Source organism: Garra rufa, chromosome 9, assembly GCF_049309525.1.
Source record: "Garra rufa chromosome 9, GarRuf1.0, whole genome shotgun sequence".
NCBI lineage: Eukaryota > Metazoa > Chordata > Actinopteri > Cypriniformes > Cyprinidae > Garra > Garra rufa.
The window spans coordinates 27,678,446-27,696,319 of NC_133369.1; the positions used below are offsets into that span (position 1 = coordinate 27,678,446).

The following is a 17,874-nucleotide window of genomic DNA, read 5'->3' on the forward strand; positions in this document are numbered from 1 at the left end:
TAAATACATTTTAGTATATTTATTTTACACTAGGGATACATCTCAGTGAAACAGATTATTAAAAAAGAAGAAAAGTAGAGCATTCATTGGTTGTTGTCATTTTACCAAGTTTTAGACATCAAAATTAACTAAAAATATGATGACAAAAACACAAACAAACTGTTAACAACAGACCATTTTCACATTTTCAACAACAACAAGATGTGGTTGTTGTCAGAGTTGGGTAAACCTTTATAAGTGGTGAACAGAAACGATAAAAACCCAAGTGACAAAAAGTGCACTAAAATACACTTTACTTCAGTACACTTTCAAAATGTACTTAAAGTTTCCACACACTAATTTTGTACTAATATACTAAAACTTATTCTTTAGTACTTCTTAAGATGATCTTAAGAACATCTAAGTCTACTTGATTGTGCTATTATGTGATACCATGAATATGAACTAAAATGTGCTTTTAACATATTATCTCTGTATTAAAAAAATATTTTGTTACCACTTGTAGTACACAAGCAGTAGTACCCATCTTTCATACACTTAAATATACTGATCATACATAGAAAATAGACTTATTATTAACATAAAATGAATATACAGTCAAACCAAAAATTATTCAGACATATTATTATTATTTTTTACTAGTGCGTGCAAAACACTATAGCTCATTTATCGAAGTGAATAACAAAATAAAGTAAACTGTGACATATTATACCCAAAAAATCATCATACAGAGCACTACCAGTAAAAATGATCAAATTTGCTGAAGTGTTTTTTTCTTTAATTGCTAATGTGACCTTTTTACACCACAGACTGACCAAAATTAAGCATTGCTTCGAAACTGGTCAACAAAGTATTGCTAGTTGTGTAAATACTGTCATGCTAGCAATCTGAATTTTTGGTTGATTGCAATCCATTACATACCTTTCTAAGTTATCTGACATTATCAAGATGTATCTGTTCTGACACAGTTTAACTCTGAGTTCTTGTCATATTTTCTTACCATTTTCTACTATAGCGAATAAACTACGATAATGTGAGAAACGTTAAAGTTTGACTGGTTTGACTGTGTAATAAATATACAAAATGTATTTATAAAGTATTGCTCTCACACTTTATACATTAAATAATTCCTTTCAAATAAGGTTTTTTTAATACATGTCTAAGTATTTTTCATGAAGATCTACTGAAATAGAACTAGAGTGACAAAAAAACCTCTAAAGTTGTATGTAAAGCATTCAGCACACTTATAAAACACTTCTGTATATTTGGTTTACTTTCAGTTAGTGTGTTTATAGTGTATAATGTTTACAATTTATTTTTTTAAATTTCAAATTACAAATGTACTTACAAGTGTAATTTATTTTTACCAGGGAAACATACACTTTTTGCATTGCCATTTGCTTTAGCGTTTCTATGAATTTCAAAAAGAGGAAAATTGGAAGTTTAACTACGTTGGTCAAAAGTGACAAAGATGTCAAATTTGCCCTCAGCTATTGTATTACAAACACTAATGCAGCAGTGTTTACTAGTTTGTATTATGTTGGCATTAAATTACAAAAAGAAGCTAAGTAAAGCAAACACAAAGTATTGTGTTATAAATAGAAATTAAAAACCTTTGCTAGATTATCGACAACCGTGAAAACTCGGATTTAGAAAATGGAATAACGTTGATTTAGAAAATAGGGTGAATATTAACTTCATGTCGACTTTTAAAGTGAATCACTGTAATAATGGCCACTAAATCATATTTCCAATGTATTAAATAATAACAACAACACATTTCTATGCTTGTCCCTTACTGATATAGCTGTGGGGGTACATAGAAACAGGTCGAGAAGCAATAATTTAATTGACTGAGAATGAGAGTTTGTGTGCCATTGCTCAACCCCGGCCTATGAAATTCTTCTACACTGAGTCACTGGTTTCAAATCTCTAAAGGTCCTAACGTCTGGATAACATGGCCAATGAACTACCAAATGAGCCATATATCAAATAAAACAGCATTACAGCTTTAATTCGCCTAAAAGTTGGTTGATCTTTTATTTAATAATAGTCCCTTTAAACAGTACACGTTTGACGGCTTACCTGACACAGTAACCTGATCGCTCACGGCGTGTTTGACACTGACTCGTTGATCATTTGAATGAAAATTGGGCTATTCAAAGAAAGCTTTAAATGTTTAGCGGACTTTCGGGGTTGTGGTGAGGAGGTAAACAATCACAACACTGTTAAAGCGGGATTGTTTGCCACGTCAAGCTTTTCTCTCATGAGTTTGTTCCCAAAGCGAGAAGCGCAGGTGTTCAACCTGGCGATGCACCTGCGCTATGTGCGAAACTCAATGGGTTATGAAGTCTCTCGGGGCGAAGCGAAAACCAGTGGAAAATACTGTTATTACGCGGGCTAGACAATAATCCTTCGGACAGACATTAGTCCATCTTTAGAAGACCACTTAAGAATAAGACAAAACAGGACAAAAACACAACGAAATCTCAAAGTATGCGAGCGAAACAACTGTCACTCCTAGTGGAAGAAAGTTCAGCTCAAGAATGAGTTGGAGTATCTGGCGCGCAACAAACAACTTAGCATCAATTTCTACTCATAGGCTAACAGGTTTAGCGAGATAAAAATACCATTTAACCTACCTGATGTTAGGGCAAAGTTTATATTTCACTCTGCTGAATGTTCCTCTGTTAGCTCCCGTTGTTCTCCTTCATGAGAACTACTGCTGTAAAAGTTAAAAGGTCTCTGTAAATGTGACAGCTCTAACTAATAAACCCAAGGGAAAACACTTGCTAAAGACAACCTGTTACCTTTCAGACCGATACCACATGCTCCGCCCACTTTGCGTGTGAGATTAATCTCATTGGATGATAGTGGCGTCGTGGGTGGAACTCGTGAAGCCATTTCGCTTTCGGTTATTGGTGAGATTGTGTGTCAATCACAATTAAATCTGGAACGTGCTTGTCTGTGGAGCAGTGCAATTAATTCGGTGATATGATTTAGAGACAGGAAAGTTTAGTTTTATCACTAAATTGACTCATTCGGCCGGTTTATGTAACTGCTTGTTGCGTAATTTGATATCAATCAAAAAGTTGTTAAAGTTGTTTATACTGACGTGGTCTTGTAGATAAAATACAGACACAATAAAATCTTATAGTATCGTACATATTTAGGTTCATGTATCATAAAAATGTCTGTTTCTGTAAAGAAAATTTGATTGACCATGGGAAAAGCGCATCATAAAACTACAAAGTACAGTCAAAAAATAGTGTAGAATCTGAGTGAAGCTTGTTTTGCTAGTAAATTGGTCCGCCGATGAGAGTAAATGCCCCGTATGTACTGTATCTTGCAAAATGTACTAAGTAGCATCTGGATTTTTTTCCCTTTATCGTTTTCAATAACTGGAAAAACAGGTCCACATGCTTTTCTAAATCTGCAAGGCATTTCACGATGAGCTGAGATGACTGACAGTGTTCATAAACAACTGAAAATGTTGTTAGGCCTACTTTTCACTGGTAACCCCCAGTAGTCACGTGTGGGCAGAGACAGTATCCAGTATTGAGTAATTTACCTTTTTATAACAGTGTAGAAATATAAATGTGTTTAACCTTATACAGTAGGTATGTCAATTCTCAAAACTTTGGAAAGCAAATAGCTAGTTTTCGAGCAGACTAATTAAATAAATTAATGCACAATTAAATAATTAATGTTTACGTCTAATCAATGAATTTCGAATGTTTTATTAATCAGCCACTAGATGGAGGCAGCATAAATTCTTTAAATTGCCCATGGGTCTGCTCTTACAAATGACTCAGGCCACTTACCCTGTGTAAACTGCTGCCCCTCTGTGGTAGTGTCTTGCACAGTAATTGTTCAGCATTGAGATGTTTATAGAGTTTATTCTTTTTTATTATTTTTTTAAGAACAACATATTTAAACATTTGTTTATTACGGTTTACTTATTTTTGAGCTTTATCATAGTTATTTTGACACTTTATTTAAACAAATGCTGGTTTGTTTCAACCCAACTTTGGGTCAAATATGGACCAACACAATTTTTTGGTAAATAAATTAATTGAAAATTTTAACCCAACAGTTGGGTTAGTACATACTTGACTCAAAGTTGAGCTGAAACAACCCAGCATTTTTAGAGTGTGTTTAAATAGTATATTATTTACAGACTTCAATGTGAAGACTTACTCTATGTGACAACATGTGTTTAATTTTTTTTTCATGGCCAGTAACAGTGGAAATGTCAAATAGTTGTTTATTATAGTTGATTATTTATTTATTTGGTTGCCAAGGTTTTACCAGAAACTGATCTTCAGTAGAGTAAAATAGCCTACCCACTGGAGTAAAATGAAGGAAATTTCAAATAGTTGTTTAATAGTTGATTTATTTATTTAGTAGCCAAAACTTTACCAGAAATTTACCTTCACGGAGTAAAATAGTCTACCCTCATGGAGTACAATGATGGAAATGTCAAATAGTTGTTTATTATAATTTATTATTTATTTAATTAGCTAGTTCTTTAGTTAGTTAGTTAGTAGCCAAGACTTTATTGACCTTCACTGGAGTAATTAGCCTACCCACTGGAGTACAATGATGGAAATGTCAAATAGTTGTTTATTATAGTTGATTATTTAGTTAGTTAGTTAGTAGCCAAGACTTTACTAGAAATTTACCTCCACTGGAGTAAAATAGTCTACCCACTTAAGTACAGTAATGGAAATGCCAAATAGTTCATTTTTATAGTTGATTTTTTTTTTTTTGTTAGTTAGTAAGTTGTGCAAGGTATAAACAGTTGTTTATAATAGTTGATTACTCATTTAGTAGCCAAGACTTTACCAGAAATTGACCTTCACTGGAGTAAAATAGTCTACCCACTGGAGTACAACGAAGAAAATGTCAAATAGTTGTTTATTATAGTTGATTATTTGTTTAGTTAGCTAGTTAGTTAGTTAGTAAACTAGTAGACTTTATATGACTTTACCAAGACAAACAGTTGTTTATTGTAGTTGATTACTTATTTATTTAGTTAGTAGTCAAGACTTAACCAAAAATTGACCTTCACTGGAGTAAAATAGTTACCCACTGGATTACAACAATGGAAATGTCAAATAGTTGTTTATTGTAGTTGATTATGTATTTAATAAATGAGTTAGTTAGTAGCCAAGACTTTACCAGAAATTGACCTTCACTGGAGTAAAATAGCTTATTTACTGTACAGTAATGGAAATGCCAAATAGTTCATTTTTATAGTTGATTTTTTTGTTAGTTAGTAAGTTAAGTTATAAACAGTTGTTTATAATAGTTGATTACTCATTTAGTAGCCAAGACTTTACCAGAAATTGACCTTCACTGGAGTAAAATAGTCTACCCACTGGAGTACTACAAAGAAAATGTCAAATAGTTGTTTATTATAGCTGATTATTTGTTTAGTTAGCTAGTTAGTTAGTTAGTAGCCAAGACTTTATATGACTTTACCAAGACAAACAGTTGTTTATTGTAGTTGATTACTTATTTATTTAGTTAGTAGTCAAGACTTAACCAAAAATTGACCTTCACTGGAGTAAAATATTTACCCACTGGATTACAACAATGGAAATGTCAAATAGTTTTTTTTTATTATAGTTTATTATTTATTTATTTATTTATTTAGTTAGTTAGTTAGTTAGTTAGTTAGTTAGTTAGTTAGTTAGTTAGTAGCTAAGACTTTACCAGAAATTGACTTTCACTGAAGTAAAACAGTTACATACTGGAGTACAACAATGGAAATGTCAAATCGTTGTTTATTATAGTTAATTCTTTTAGTTAGTTATAGCCAAGAGTTTACTAGAAATTGACCTTCACTGGAGTAAAATAGTTTATCCACTGGAGTACAGCAATGGAAATGTCAAATAGGCCTATAGTTGTTTATCATAGTTGATTAAATAATTAATTTCTTTATTTAGTAGTCAAGACTTTAACAGAAATTGACATTTACTAAAAATTAGCCTACACACTGGAACAATGGTAATTTCAAATGTATTTATTATTTTTTTGCCAAGAATTTTAAGTATGTTTAAGTAAAATAGCTCAACCACTCCAAGTAAATGGAAACGTTTCAATAAAACTGGAAATGTATTTGCTGAGCACAAGAGCATTAAGTGAATTTGCATCTACAGGTGGGTAGCGCCCAGCAAATGAAAAGTTCCCATTTAGGGGAACAGTAGCTGCCTGCAGAGGCACAGAAACCACCCCCACCTACAGCTGCGGCACACACGCACGTACATGTACATCCCCTTCACTTCATTTAGACTGTCGCTTGGAGTGGATATACCGGGAATGGGATCTTCAGCGAGAGCTAAGAAAAACTTTAAATTTTTCCGCGTTTATGCCCTTCAGAGACTCCTCTTTATCTTGCGGGAATAATTGGGAGCAAACAAAAACAAGACATTTTATTCCAATGTGAAGAATAGTAGAAATTAGAGTGCAAGAAGTTTCCTGAAAAGAAATACGAATGGGATAAATTCTGTAAGCACGATTACATAGAAGGAATTTTAATATTCGGAACCTTTCCCTAAATCAATTGATCAGATTTTCTAAATTAACCTGAATAAGTAAATGTAAAAAGATTTCTTAGTTTATAAAAGCGAAACAAATTCCTGAACTGCGCGTTAAATAGGGTTGTAATCAGACGAATTTTAATTAGCCCACAGGGCCATAGTCAGTGATATTAGAAGCCGATTTGATTCCAAAAGAAGTTGCGCGTGTGTATGGAGAGTGGTGCAGACACCTGTGCGTATTCACCATGGCGAAGTGGTTCAAAGATTTCCCAACAAGTTTGAAGACTGGATCCGACCGGATCCGTTCTGCTTCGGAATCGGGAACTCAATCCCGTCCCAAACCGGTTCTGACGGTCGGCACTGGTTCGAAGGGGAGTCTGCGTAAAAATTCTGGAGCTGAAAACGGTGGCAGTGGCGGCGGTGGTGGTGTGGGTTCGCTGCTCCACGGGAGAAATCGTAAAAATTCGGCCATCGAGCTGGGACGGAATCACTCCAGCACCGGCTCGATAAAAGACGGGAAGATATGGGAAATTCTGATCCCTGGGAAAAGTAAGAAGAACACCAAAATGGAGGGATTTGAAGACCATCGCACCCTGCGGACCACCAGTCTTGCTGACGCTTACATGAGCAGAATGATCAAAGTTAATGATCCAAAATCCAGCGCAGGAGGATCATCTCCAGACAGCGAGAGGGCCAAGTCACCAATCAGAACAGAAACGGTAAGTTTGAGAATGAGTAATAATAAATAAAACTAAACTTGACTAGAATAGAGCTGACTGGAAATAAAGCTAACCACCTACATTTTTAACAATAAGGGTTCTTATATGGTTTTATGAAGATCGCTGAACATCTATTCCACAAAATGGTCTTTATAGTGGCAAACGTTTTTTAAAATGTTCTTCTTGTTCACTGAAAAGTTTTGTTGGGGAACCAAAAATGTGAAAACCCCCTTTTGGAACATTTTCAAGAGTGTTTTTCCTGGTCTCAGCTGGTTTTGTGGGGTATAGACACTTTCATGCTGGTCTACTTGCTGATGAACTAAAACAAAACCAGTTCAAATCAACTGGGACCAGCATCTTAGGCAAGGATAAAGGAAGAATAGCCCTGATCTGAGTGATAAAATAGGCCTCAGAGACGGATGTTCTTTTTAGTACATGACATACTTCAATTTTCCCAGTCACCCGGTTGACTGTGAGAACCAAACAAACGTCTTTGTTTTGAAAATTGAGATCAATATCTCTCTTCCACTTCTTTGTTTAAGCAATATCTTCTTCTCCCCTCCCTCAGCCCCCTCTTCTCTTATTTGTATCTTTCTTTGCACCCTCCCCACACCTCACTTTTTCTCCCTATATTCTCTTTTCATTGAACTGCTGCATTATAAGCAGACACAGTGGAGCTGAAAAGCAACAAACACAATGAGAGCCTTTTCCTTGCCTCTCTTCCTGTCTCTTTTCCTAGTCGTGCACACACTCTTCACTCTGTCTTTGTGGGAAACGCACTTTTGTGCTCGCATACACACACACCCTTGCTCACAAATACGCAAAGAATACAATGCATACATAACACAATGGCTCCATCCCATTCTTTCAGTCCCTGGTGAAGGCAGTGTTTGAAGAATTATGTCACCTGATACATAGACTGTATCCTCTCCCATTTACGGACATCCCCTCCAGCTACACTTTGAACATAATAGCACAGAAATCAGAATCTCATGAGGTCACACACACAAAAAAAATTACGTCCAGAGGGAGAATCAGAGAAAGAAAAGGGAAAGATGGGCTGGAGAATAAGCATAAGCTCTTCAGCTAAAGGAACACTGATTCTTCATGAGGTGGAACAAAGAATTCCACCCAATAAGATGAAATTTAACTCCAGGTTTTGACTAAATGCCCTTTTTAGCTGGGTTTGCATTATTTCTAAAGTAGATAATTGTAGAACCTCCACTAACATTTGTATAGTATTTACAGAATATTGTAAGTTTGTTTAAAGTTAAGCTCAAACAGTAGCACTTTGGGTATGACATTGACTTTGATATGTAATTTAAAGGGATAGCTTACCCAAAAAATTTAATTTTGTCATTATTTATTCACCCTTATGTCGTTACAAACTTGTAAGACCTTCATTCATCTTCAGATCACAAATTAAGATAATTTGGATTAAATCCAAGAGCTTTCTGAAATGACCTATTCAAGGCCTAAAAATAATAAGGACATCGTTAATATAGTCTATGTTTTTTTAGCAAATAGTTGGTTCAACCGTAATGTTAAGAAGCGATGAGAATACTGTTTGTGTTTAAAGAAAACAAAAATAACAACTTTATTCAGCAATTTTTGCTCTTCCGTGTCAGTCTTCTACACGTTCACAAGATTTTTGCTTTCTGTGTGCACAGAAATGTGTCTCATAGCTTCATAATCCATAACTTTAAAATACTCACTGTTACTCACTGTTGCAATAGTATAGTCTTAAGCAGTTTAACAGTATTTTGGTGTGAAACATTGTTTACTAACCTTTACTCTATAGTAATATCCAATTGTATAGTTTAAAGAATGACAACATACATGTAATGCCTACACTCTTCAAAATAAAGGTGCTTCACGACGCCATAGAAGAACCTTTTATGTCTAAATGGTTTCCATTAAGAGCCTTTAACATCTGAAGAACCTTTCTGTTTCACAAAAGGTTCTTTGTGGCAAAAGAAGGTTCTTCAGATCATAAAAAGGTAAGAAAGAGATGTTTTTTTTAAAGAACCTTTGACTAAATGGTTCTTTGTGGAAGCAAATGGCATCGCTGTGAAGAACCTTTTAAAGCACCTTTATTTTTAAGAGTGTAAACCCTAAAACAACCATAAAAATTAAGATAACAAAATTTACAGCTTGAATAATACACAACTTTTAACAGAATAATTAACATTGGTGCTTTTACAAACATTTTAAGCATTTTTCAGCTTTTATATCTTCCAGAAATAGGCCGTATTCACTTATACTGTAAGTGAAACACTGTTTTTGCTTCTTTTTTTAAAGGGATGAGTCAAAATAATTTTTTGTGTTAATCAACATTATGCTATAAATGCTTTTTACTGAGCTGAACATATACTAAACTCAGAATATTTCTTTACTTTTGAGAGTGTAGACATGAACAAAAATGTGACCCTGGACTACAAAACCAGTCAAAGGGGGCAATTTTTTGACACTGAGATTTATACATTATCTAAAAGCTTTCCATTGATGTGTTTGTTAGGATAGGACCATATTTGGCTGAGATACAACTATTTGAAAATGTGGAATCTAAGTGTGCAAAAAAACAACAACAACAACAAAAAACTAAATACTAAGAAAATCGCCTTTAAAGTTGTCCAAATGAAGCTCTTAGCAATGCATATTACTAATAAAAAATGAGGTTTTGATATATTTATGGTACAAAATATACAAAATATCTTCATTGAACATGATCTTTACTTAATATCCTAATGGTTTTTGGCATAAAAGGAAAATGTATAATTTTGACCTATACACTACTGTTGGCTATTGCTATATATACCTGTGCTACTTAAGACTAGTTTTGTGGTCACAAATCATTAATATCTTTTTCTATTCTTACTCATAATAGATCATCCTGGAGGATTACGCTGACCCATTTGATGCTGAGAAAACAAGGGAACAGAGAGAGGCAGAAAGAGAAGGAGAGAACGATGGCTACATGGAACCTTATGATGCCCAGCTCATTATTACAGGTACACCACCTCTTCTCTCTTCACTACTCTTTCTTTTAATTTAAAAGAAAGCGAGTAGATTTTCAGGGATTTGACGGGTATGAAAAATCACGGCTCCCCTCTTTGGTGGTTTCCACGGTGACAGTGTTGTGCTGGGACAATGGGTGCAGTTTCCTCTTTCTGCTTCCTGTTTCCTGTCTGTGTTTCCTTTGCCCCATTCTATGGACAGGAAGTTGACCCCTGCCGTCCCCCCAGTATGCCTGGCTATGTGAGAAAGACCCCCCAACACTCCTCGCTCCCCCCCAATCACTTCCCAGAACTCAGGAAGTGGCCAGCTAAGCCAGCCAATCACAAACTCGCTCTGACTTTCCCCTGGTATGACCATTGTTTTCTCACACAATAGGCCAGACACAAAGTGACAGCAAAGAAACAGTGAGTGAAGGGAGAACGATGGAGCTCCAGGCAGTGTTTTGTTGACGCTGAACTTTAAATCTTGAAAATGAATAGGTGCATAAGTACATGGAGTTGAGATGAAAGTACAATGCACTAAACTGAAAATGATTTAAAACTCCATATACAAGATTTCTATGTTTTGTGTTGTGTATTAAGGTTTTGTTTTTCTCTTTTTCATATTTTAATGTGTACCTAAATTATATAAAGGTTACAAAATTTAAATAATCAGTCTAAATGTAAAATCTAAGCTTAGAACCAAATTATAGAAGCCTGTTTCCGCCACTGAACAAAAAATAAAAAAATCGTTAATTGGAATTGTTATCTCACAACAGTCCTTTTTTTCTTATAATTGTGAGATATAAACACAATTGCGAGTTATACAATCAGAATTGTGAGATATAAACTCCCAATTCTGAGAAATAAAGTCAGAATTGAGTGATATAAACTTGCAATTCTAAAAAAAGGCACAATTGTGTGATATGAACTCGCAATTATAAGCTAATAAGTCAGAATTCTTTCTTTTCTTGTCTTTTCTTTCTCCCCAGAACTGGACTTTGTAACTCACAATTTGCGAGTTTATGTCTCACAATTCTGAGAAAAAGTCAGAACTGCGAGATACATGCAATTATAAGAAAAAGTCAGAATTGCAAGTTCATATCTCGCTCTTTATATCTAGCAATTGTCAATTTATAGTGTGTATCTCGCAGTTCTGAGAAAAAAAAAGTCAGAGTTGTGAGTTTATATTATGCAATTCTGAGAAAAAAGAATGTAAACTCACAATTGCAAAAAAGTCAGAATTGTGAGATAAAAAGTCGCAATTACTTTTTACAATTTTTTTTTTCACTGGTGGAAATGGGCTTCCATATTAAATAGATAAGCAACACACAAAGACAAAAAGCTGATTACAGAAAGTCCTGAGCTTGAAAAGTTGATTCAACTTCGACTTAGTCGTTATTTCCTGTGGTTTCACTCACTTTTAAGGCGATCTAAGTGTCTACCTAGCTGCTGTTTTAACAGTTATACATTGATTTGTTAAGAAATTGTCAAATATACACTACCAGTCAAAAGTTTTTGAACAGTAAGATTAGTTTTTTTTTAAAGTCTCTTTTGCTCACCAAGCCTGCATTTATTTGATTCAAAGTACAGAAAAAAACAGTAACATTTTGAATAAAAAAATTTAAATATATGAAAAAATAAAAATAACTGTTCTGAATATAATTTAAAACATAATCGTTACTCCAGTCAAATGATCCTTCAGAAATCATTATAATATTCTAATTTGCTGCTCAAAAAAACATCCATTATTATTATTATTATTATTATTATTACTATAATTATGTTGAAGACTGCTTAGTAGAATTTTTTCAGGTTTCTTCAATGAATACAAAGTTCAGAAGAACAGCATTTATCTGAAATAGAAATCTTTTGTAACATTATAAATGTCTTAATCATCACTTTTGATCAATTTAAAGCATTCTTGCGAAATAAAAGTATTAATTTCTATAATTTATTTAAAAACAGATAGACTGACTTTAAGTTTTTGAATGGTATAGTCTATATTATTATATTACTATATTATATATTACAAAAGCTATTTTATTTCAAATAAATGCTGATCTTTGGAAATTTTTAATTATCAAAGAATCCTGAAAAAAAAATTACTCAGCTCTTTTAAATATTGATAAAAATAATTATTTAAATAAATGTTTCTTGAATAGCAAATATGCATATTAGAATGATTTCTGTAGGATCATGTGACACTGAAGACTAAAGTAATGATTCTGAAAATTTAGCTTTGATCACAGGAATACATTACGTTTTTAAAATATATTAAAATAGAAAGCAGTTATTTTAAATAGTAAAATTATTTCACAATGTTACTGCTTTTGCTGTATTTTGGATCCAAAAAAAATGCAGGCTCGGTGAGCAGAAGAGAATTCTTTAAAAAGACATTGAAAATTATTATTGTATGTAGGGTAAAATTCACTTGGTGTATGAAGTGACTAACAGTGCCACTAGGCCTAACAACTTTTCAGTGTTAATTATTGCAATCACTATTAATTATATTAAGCAATTATTTGACATGTATTGCATTATTTACACATTGGGTAAAAAGGGTAAGAAGGAAAGGGAAAGAGAGAACTCATTAGTGTTGACAGCTTGTTCTGCATCTTTAGCACATGGGCTATTTACTTGTAAATGAAGCATCTGGATATGCATATTAGGTAGTGATTTCTAGGGACAAGTAAGGCCATCCTTTTCCAATTTCAATAAAACTAAGAGTGATTAATTCAGTCCTACTTAATGATAAATTAGGAAAAAGTGGGCAGTGGTTGGCTGGTCAGCATCTTAAAAGCAAGGTCCATAACAGAATGTTATATTACTATAGTTTATAAGTATGAGAATATATGAAAGCATGGTAGATGTGAGATTAAAGGTGCATTCACATTTACAATTTCTGCAAATTTTTCACAAAATCTAGTCATTAGGAAGCCACACAATCTGGAATTTCACAGGAGGCTGAAAGATTTCCCCACACAAATGTTCAAGATGGTCATGCCGATTTTTACTGACCAATAAAAATCTGCTCAGTTTGAAAGTGACTTCTGTGAAATTTTTACTTCATAAATTGCTGCACTATTCACAGTAGAAAATTGACCTTTTTTTCCTTGCTTGTTTTAAAAAGAGTTCTGATCCCACATGTAAATTTGTACCGTTACACAGAGATTCGCCGACGAGGCTCGAAGGACTTGCTGAAAGTGTGTGTAGTGTTGAACGGAGGAGAGAGCGAAGGGTCTGGACCCCCTCAGATCTATGATGTCCCATATGAAGAGGTCCTGGAGGGAATTCCCTTGACCCGACCTGAGTCCGACTCCAGACCACCAGCAGAGTATGAGCTGCCCTGGGAGTGGAAGAAGGAGCAGATTGTTAGAGCACTGTCAGGTAACATCCCTCACATTCATATATGAAGCATTACCGCTACATAGACTTAGTATAATAGGGGGAAAACTATTAAATAGTCATGTTGACATGTTATTGAGGTACTTATGATGTAGCAGTTGTTCGAAACATTTGGGATAGCGGGGGGGAAGTCATTATTGCCAGATGCCGTAAATAAAACTGTGGTGGTTGATGTTTCTTATTGTGTACAGCTCAGTTTGATGGAGCAGACCGCATGTCGAAGGATGAATCAGGTTCTCCTACTGTGAAACAGCAGGCACTAAGACATAAGAGCTGGACACCTAAAACTCTTCGACCGAATCCCCCGTCCCCAACTTCCCCTTCATCTCCCAGCACCACCCCAGACAGTGAGACACCAATAGTTGATCCCACCCTGCCCCTGGAGAAACAAAGGTATGTGGTTGTGTCTTAAAAATGTGGGGATTTAATGTGGATTAACTAAAACTCAAAGAATGAAATGATGAAAATAAAACAAACTGTGTGCTAAAATATAACGTATATTAAAGGAACAATCCACTTTTTTTTGGAAATAGGCTCATTCTCCAACTCCCCTCGAGTAAATAAGTTGAGTTTTACTGTTTTGAAATCCATTCACTCGTTCTCCTGTTCTGGCGTTATCACTTTTAGCATAGCTTAGCATAGATCATTGAATCCTATTAGACCAATAGCATCGAGTTCAAAAATGACCAACGAGTTTCGATATTTGTCCTATTTAAAACTTGACTCTTCTGTAGTTATATCATGTACTAATACTGGTGGAAAATGTAAAGCTGCGATTTTCTAGGCCGATAAGATTAGGAACTACACTCCAATTCCGGCGTAATAGTCAAGGAAGTTTGCTGCCGTAACATGACCGCAGCAGGCGGAGTAATATCACGCAGCGCCTAAAATTAGTTCCCAGCAAGTTAACGTTCAATGTGACCGGCGTGATATTACTGCGCCTGCTTCGGCCATGTTACGGCAGCAAACTTCCTTGACTATTACGCCGGAATCGGAGTGTAGTTCCTATTCTTATCAGCCTACAAAATCGTAGCTTTACATTTTCCACCAGTATTAGTACACGATATAACTACAGAAGAGTCAAGTTTTAAATAGGACAAATATCGAAACTCGTTGGTTGAACGCGATGCTATATTGGTCTCATAGGATTCAATGATCTATGCTAAGCTATGCTAAAAGTGATATCGCCAGAACAGGAGAACAGCTGAATGGATTTCAAAACGGTAAAACTCAACTTATTAACTCAGGGGGAGTTGGAGAATGAGCCTATTTCCACAAAAAAGTAGAGTGTTCCTTTCACAACTACGAAATGAAAAACATGATCACCTAGCTACTGTGTATATTACACTCTTAAAAATAAAGTTTTTTATTGGCACTGATATTTCCATGAAGGACCTTTAGCATCCATGAAACCTTTTCATTGCACATCTTTAGATAATTAAATGTTTTTTTACAACTAAAAAAATATTCTTTTAAGAACTGTTCACTGAAAGGTTCTTTGGAGAGCCTAAGATGTTTCCTCTATAGCATTGTTGCAAAAACCTCCTTTTAGAAAAGATTATAGCACTTATAATGAAGGACTTCTTAACCTTACTTTACATGTCAGTGACTATATCTTCAGGAAGATTGCCAAAAAGTGTGAATTTGCACAATATTATAATGTTCTAAGAAAAAATTGCACTCTTGATGGTTTTATATTTTTAAGTTAATTTTTGTAATAGTAATATTTACATTTTTTTCACACATATTTTTTTATTTAATATTAGGTTTGGAATAATTAATGTTTTTGAATTATTTCGGAAGAATTATGTGACACTGAAGATTGGAGAAAGGTCTGCTGAAAATTCAGCTTTGCCATTACTGGAAAAAATACATTTTAATATATAATTAACTTCACAACATAACAGTTTTTTACTGTATTTTTCATTTTCAGATTTTTTTTAATCAAATAAAGAGACTTCTTTCAAAAACATTACAATTTTTCAATAATTCCTAATTTTTGATACACTGCAAAATAAAAACACAAAGGTGCAATTTTTTGATATTAAGTTTATTACAAAATTATTACTATTATTTTGGCTGTGTCATGCTTCGTTTAGTGCATGTAACGTCACTATATTTACAATACAGCATGGCCTTACATACTCAAAAGTGAACATTTTGTCAACATTTCCTAACACTCATGGAATTTCAAACATGTATGACTTTCTTTTTTTCTGTGGAACATAAAAGAAGATATTTTAAAAATGTTTTTTGTCCATTCAATGAAAGCCATGGAGTACTCAAAAACACTGGAGCCAATTGACTTTTCACTTTATGGACAAAACATTTTTCCAAATGTCTTCTTTGGTGCTCCACAGAGAAACGAATGTCATAAATTGTAATTTAAAAAAAATTATACTTCCAGGATATACAAATTTCCTGACAATTATTATACTCACTCCCATGTCATCCAAGACGTTCATGTCTTTCTTACTTCAGTCGAAAAGAAATTATGAGGGATTTTTGAGGGAAAAAATCCAGGATTCAAGGACTTCAATGTTGGCCAATGGGTTGAAGGTCTAAATTGCAGTTTCAATGCAGCTTCAAAGGGCTCTATACAATCCCAGTTGAGGAATAAGTGTCTTACCTAGCGAAACGATTTTGTACAAAACAGAGATACTTTTTAACCACAAATGCTCGTGTTGCACTAGCTCTGCGTCCACAGCTTCACGCATGATGTAGTCACGTTCGAAAGGTCACACATGATATAGACAAAAGTACTGACCCAGTGTTTAACGTGCAAAGAAAGTCAAACTCCCTTTACACTAAAAAAGTGAAACAACAATGTCAGACGATTTTGAAATTGGAGAAAAAAATGAAATGTTTGCCCTACCCTACCCTTTTGAAAAGTACACAGACAAAGATCTAACCACGCGTGACCTTTTCAACATGAGAGCTAGTGCAAGATGAGCACTTGTGGTTAAAAACTATATAATTTTTGAAAAAGAAAATGAGTTTTAACACTTAAAATGTATTATTTGGCAAATCTATCCATTTGTACAATTCCCCATGCCTCCTAAATCTCTTCTTCTACCCTCTCTAATCATATTACATAATCGCACCGTGTAGAAATAAGAATCTCCTCCTCTTTTCTCCCCCTCTCCGTCTCTCTCTTCAGCTGGTATCATGGCAGTGTGAGTCGTCAGGAGGCGGAGGCTCAGCTGCAGCACTGTAGGGAGGCCAGCTTTCTGGTGCGAGACAGCGAATCAGCTACCAGCAAATACTCCATCGCCCTCAAGTAAGTACATGCTTGAGTATCTCTGAAACCCAGAGAACAAGAAACGAGTTAGCAGTCCTGAAAAGCTGACATAGATGATATAAGATCCTCATTTCCCTCTCTCACCAGGACGAGTCAAGGATGTGTGCATATCATCGTGGCACAGACTAAAGAGTGTGGCTACACACTGGAAAAGAGCAGCTGTGTGTTCCCAAGCATCCCAGAAGTGGTGCACCACTACTGTACCCAGCGCCTACCTTTCACCGGGGCAGAACACATGACCCTACAGCATCCCGTGCCACGCACACACTAAACACACACAAACACATGCTGAACTTACGCATATTCACAGCGTTCTCTGGTGCAAAGATGTGAATGTACAATATCGTGGTGCCTGCCAATCACATGCCAGCACAGCTTTAAACTCTTTGTCTTACTGTATGTATACAGATGTGCCAATGAAAAGGAGTCATTGAATAAGAACTTTATGTGTTTTTTCGCCCTACATGTGACACTAGAAAACCAAAGGAGAAAATATATTTCACAAAAACCATAGGCCTAGTTTAAACGCGACAGGACAGTTTACGTAATGTGTATCTGTTACAGACTTGTATTTTGTTATTTCCTCATCCCTTGTTTGAGTGCGCTGGGACTGCAGCCTCATAAATTCATTCCCAATCATGTTACTGATCTAATTTTGTGCCTGAAGGAGTGAATCACTTCTGAACTCTCCCTGCTGGCAGCACCTGCAAACTGCAAGTTTCTTTGGAGAGACACTAATTTTACTGCCTTCCACAATGACTGTGCATTTAAGTAGGTAGAATCTGCACAGTTGATATTTTTAGGACCCGTGGTGTAGATTTAGTTTAGAATTATAGCTGAATTCTCATATTATTTTATCCTCTGAGAAAAAAAAAAAAGAAACACTTCACCACACATTGGCA

The 17,874-nt window shown here is 34.8% G+C and overlaps 2 protein-coding genes across 2 annotated transcripts in view; one reads left to right on the forward strand and one right to left on the reverse strand.

Moving 5' to 3' along the window:
• Positions 1–2,779, reverse strand: part of cgna (cingulin a) — a 37,811-nt gene extending 35,032 nt beyond the window's left edge. The window contains exon 1 of the mRNA XM_073847629.1: positions 2,643–2,779. The gene's annotated coding sequence lies outside the window, so the exon portion shown is untranslated. The remainder of the gene's footprint in view (positions 1–2,642) is intronic.
• A 3,504-nt stretch (positions 2,780–6,283) lies between these two features.
• On the forward strand, positions 6,284–17,868 carry she (Src homology 2 domain containing E). Its single transcript, XM_073847387.1, has 6 exons — positions 6,284–7,267; positions 10,155–10,278; positions 13,435–13,653; positions 13,863–14,064; positions 16,832–16,951; positions 17,060–17,868. Exons 1-6 carry the CDS (start codon positions 6,794–6,796, stop codon positions 17,241–17,243), a joined length of 1,323 nt encoding a protein of 440 aa, XP_073703488.1. The 5' UTR covers positions 6,284–6,793; the 3' UTR covers positions 17,244–17,868.
• The last annotated feature ends 6 nt before the right edge of the window (positions 17,869–17,874 follow it).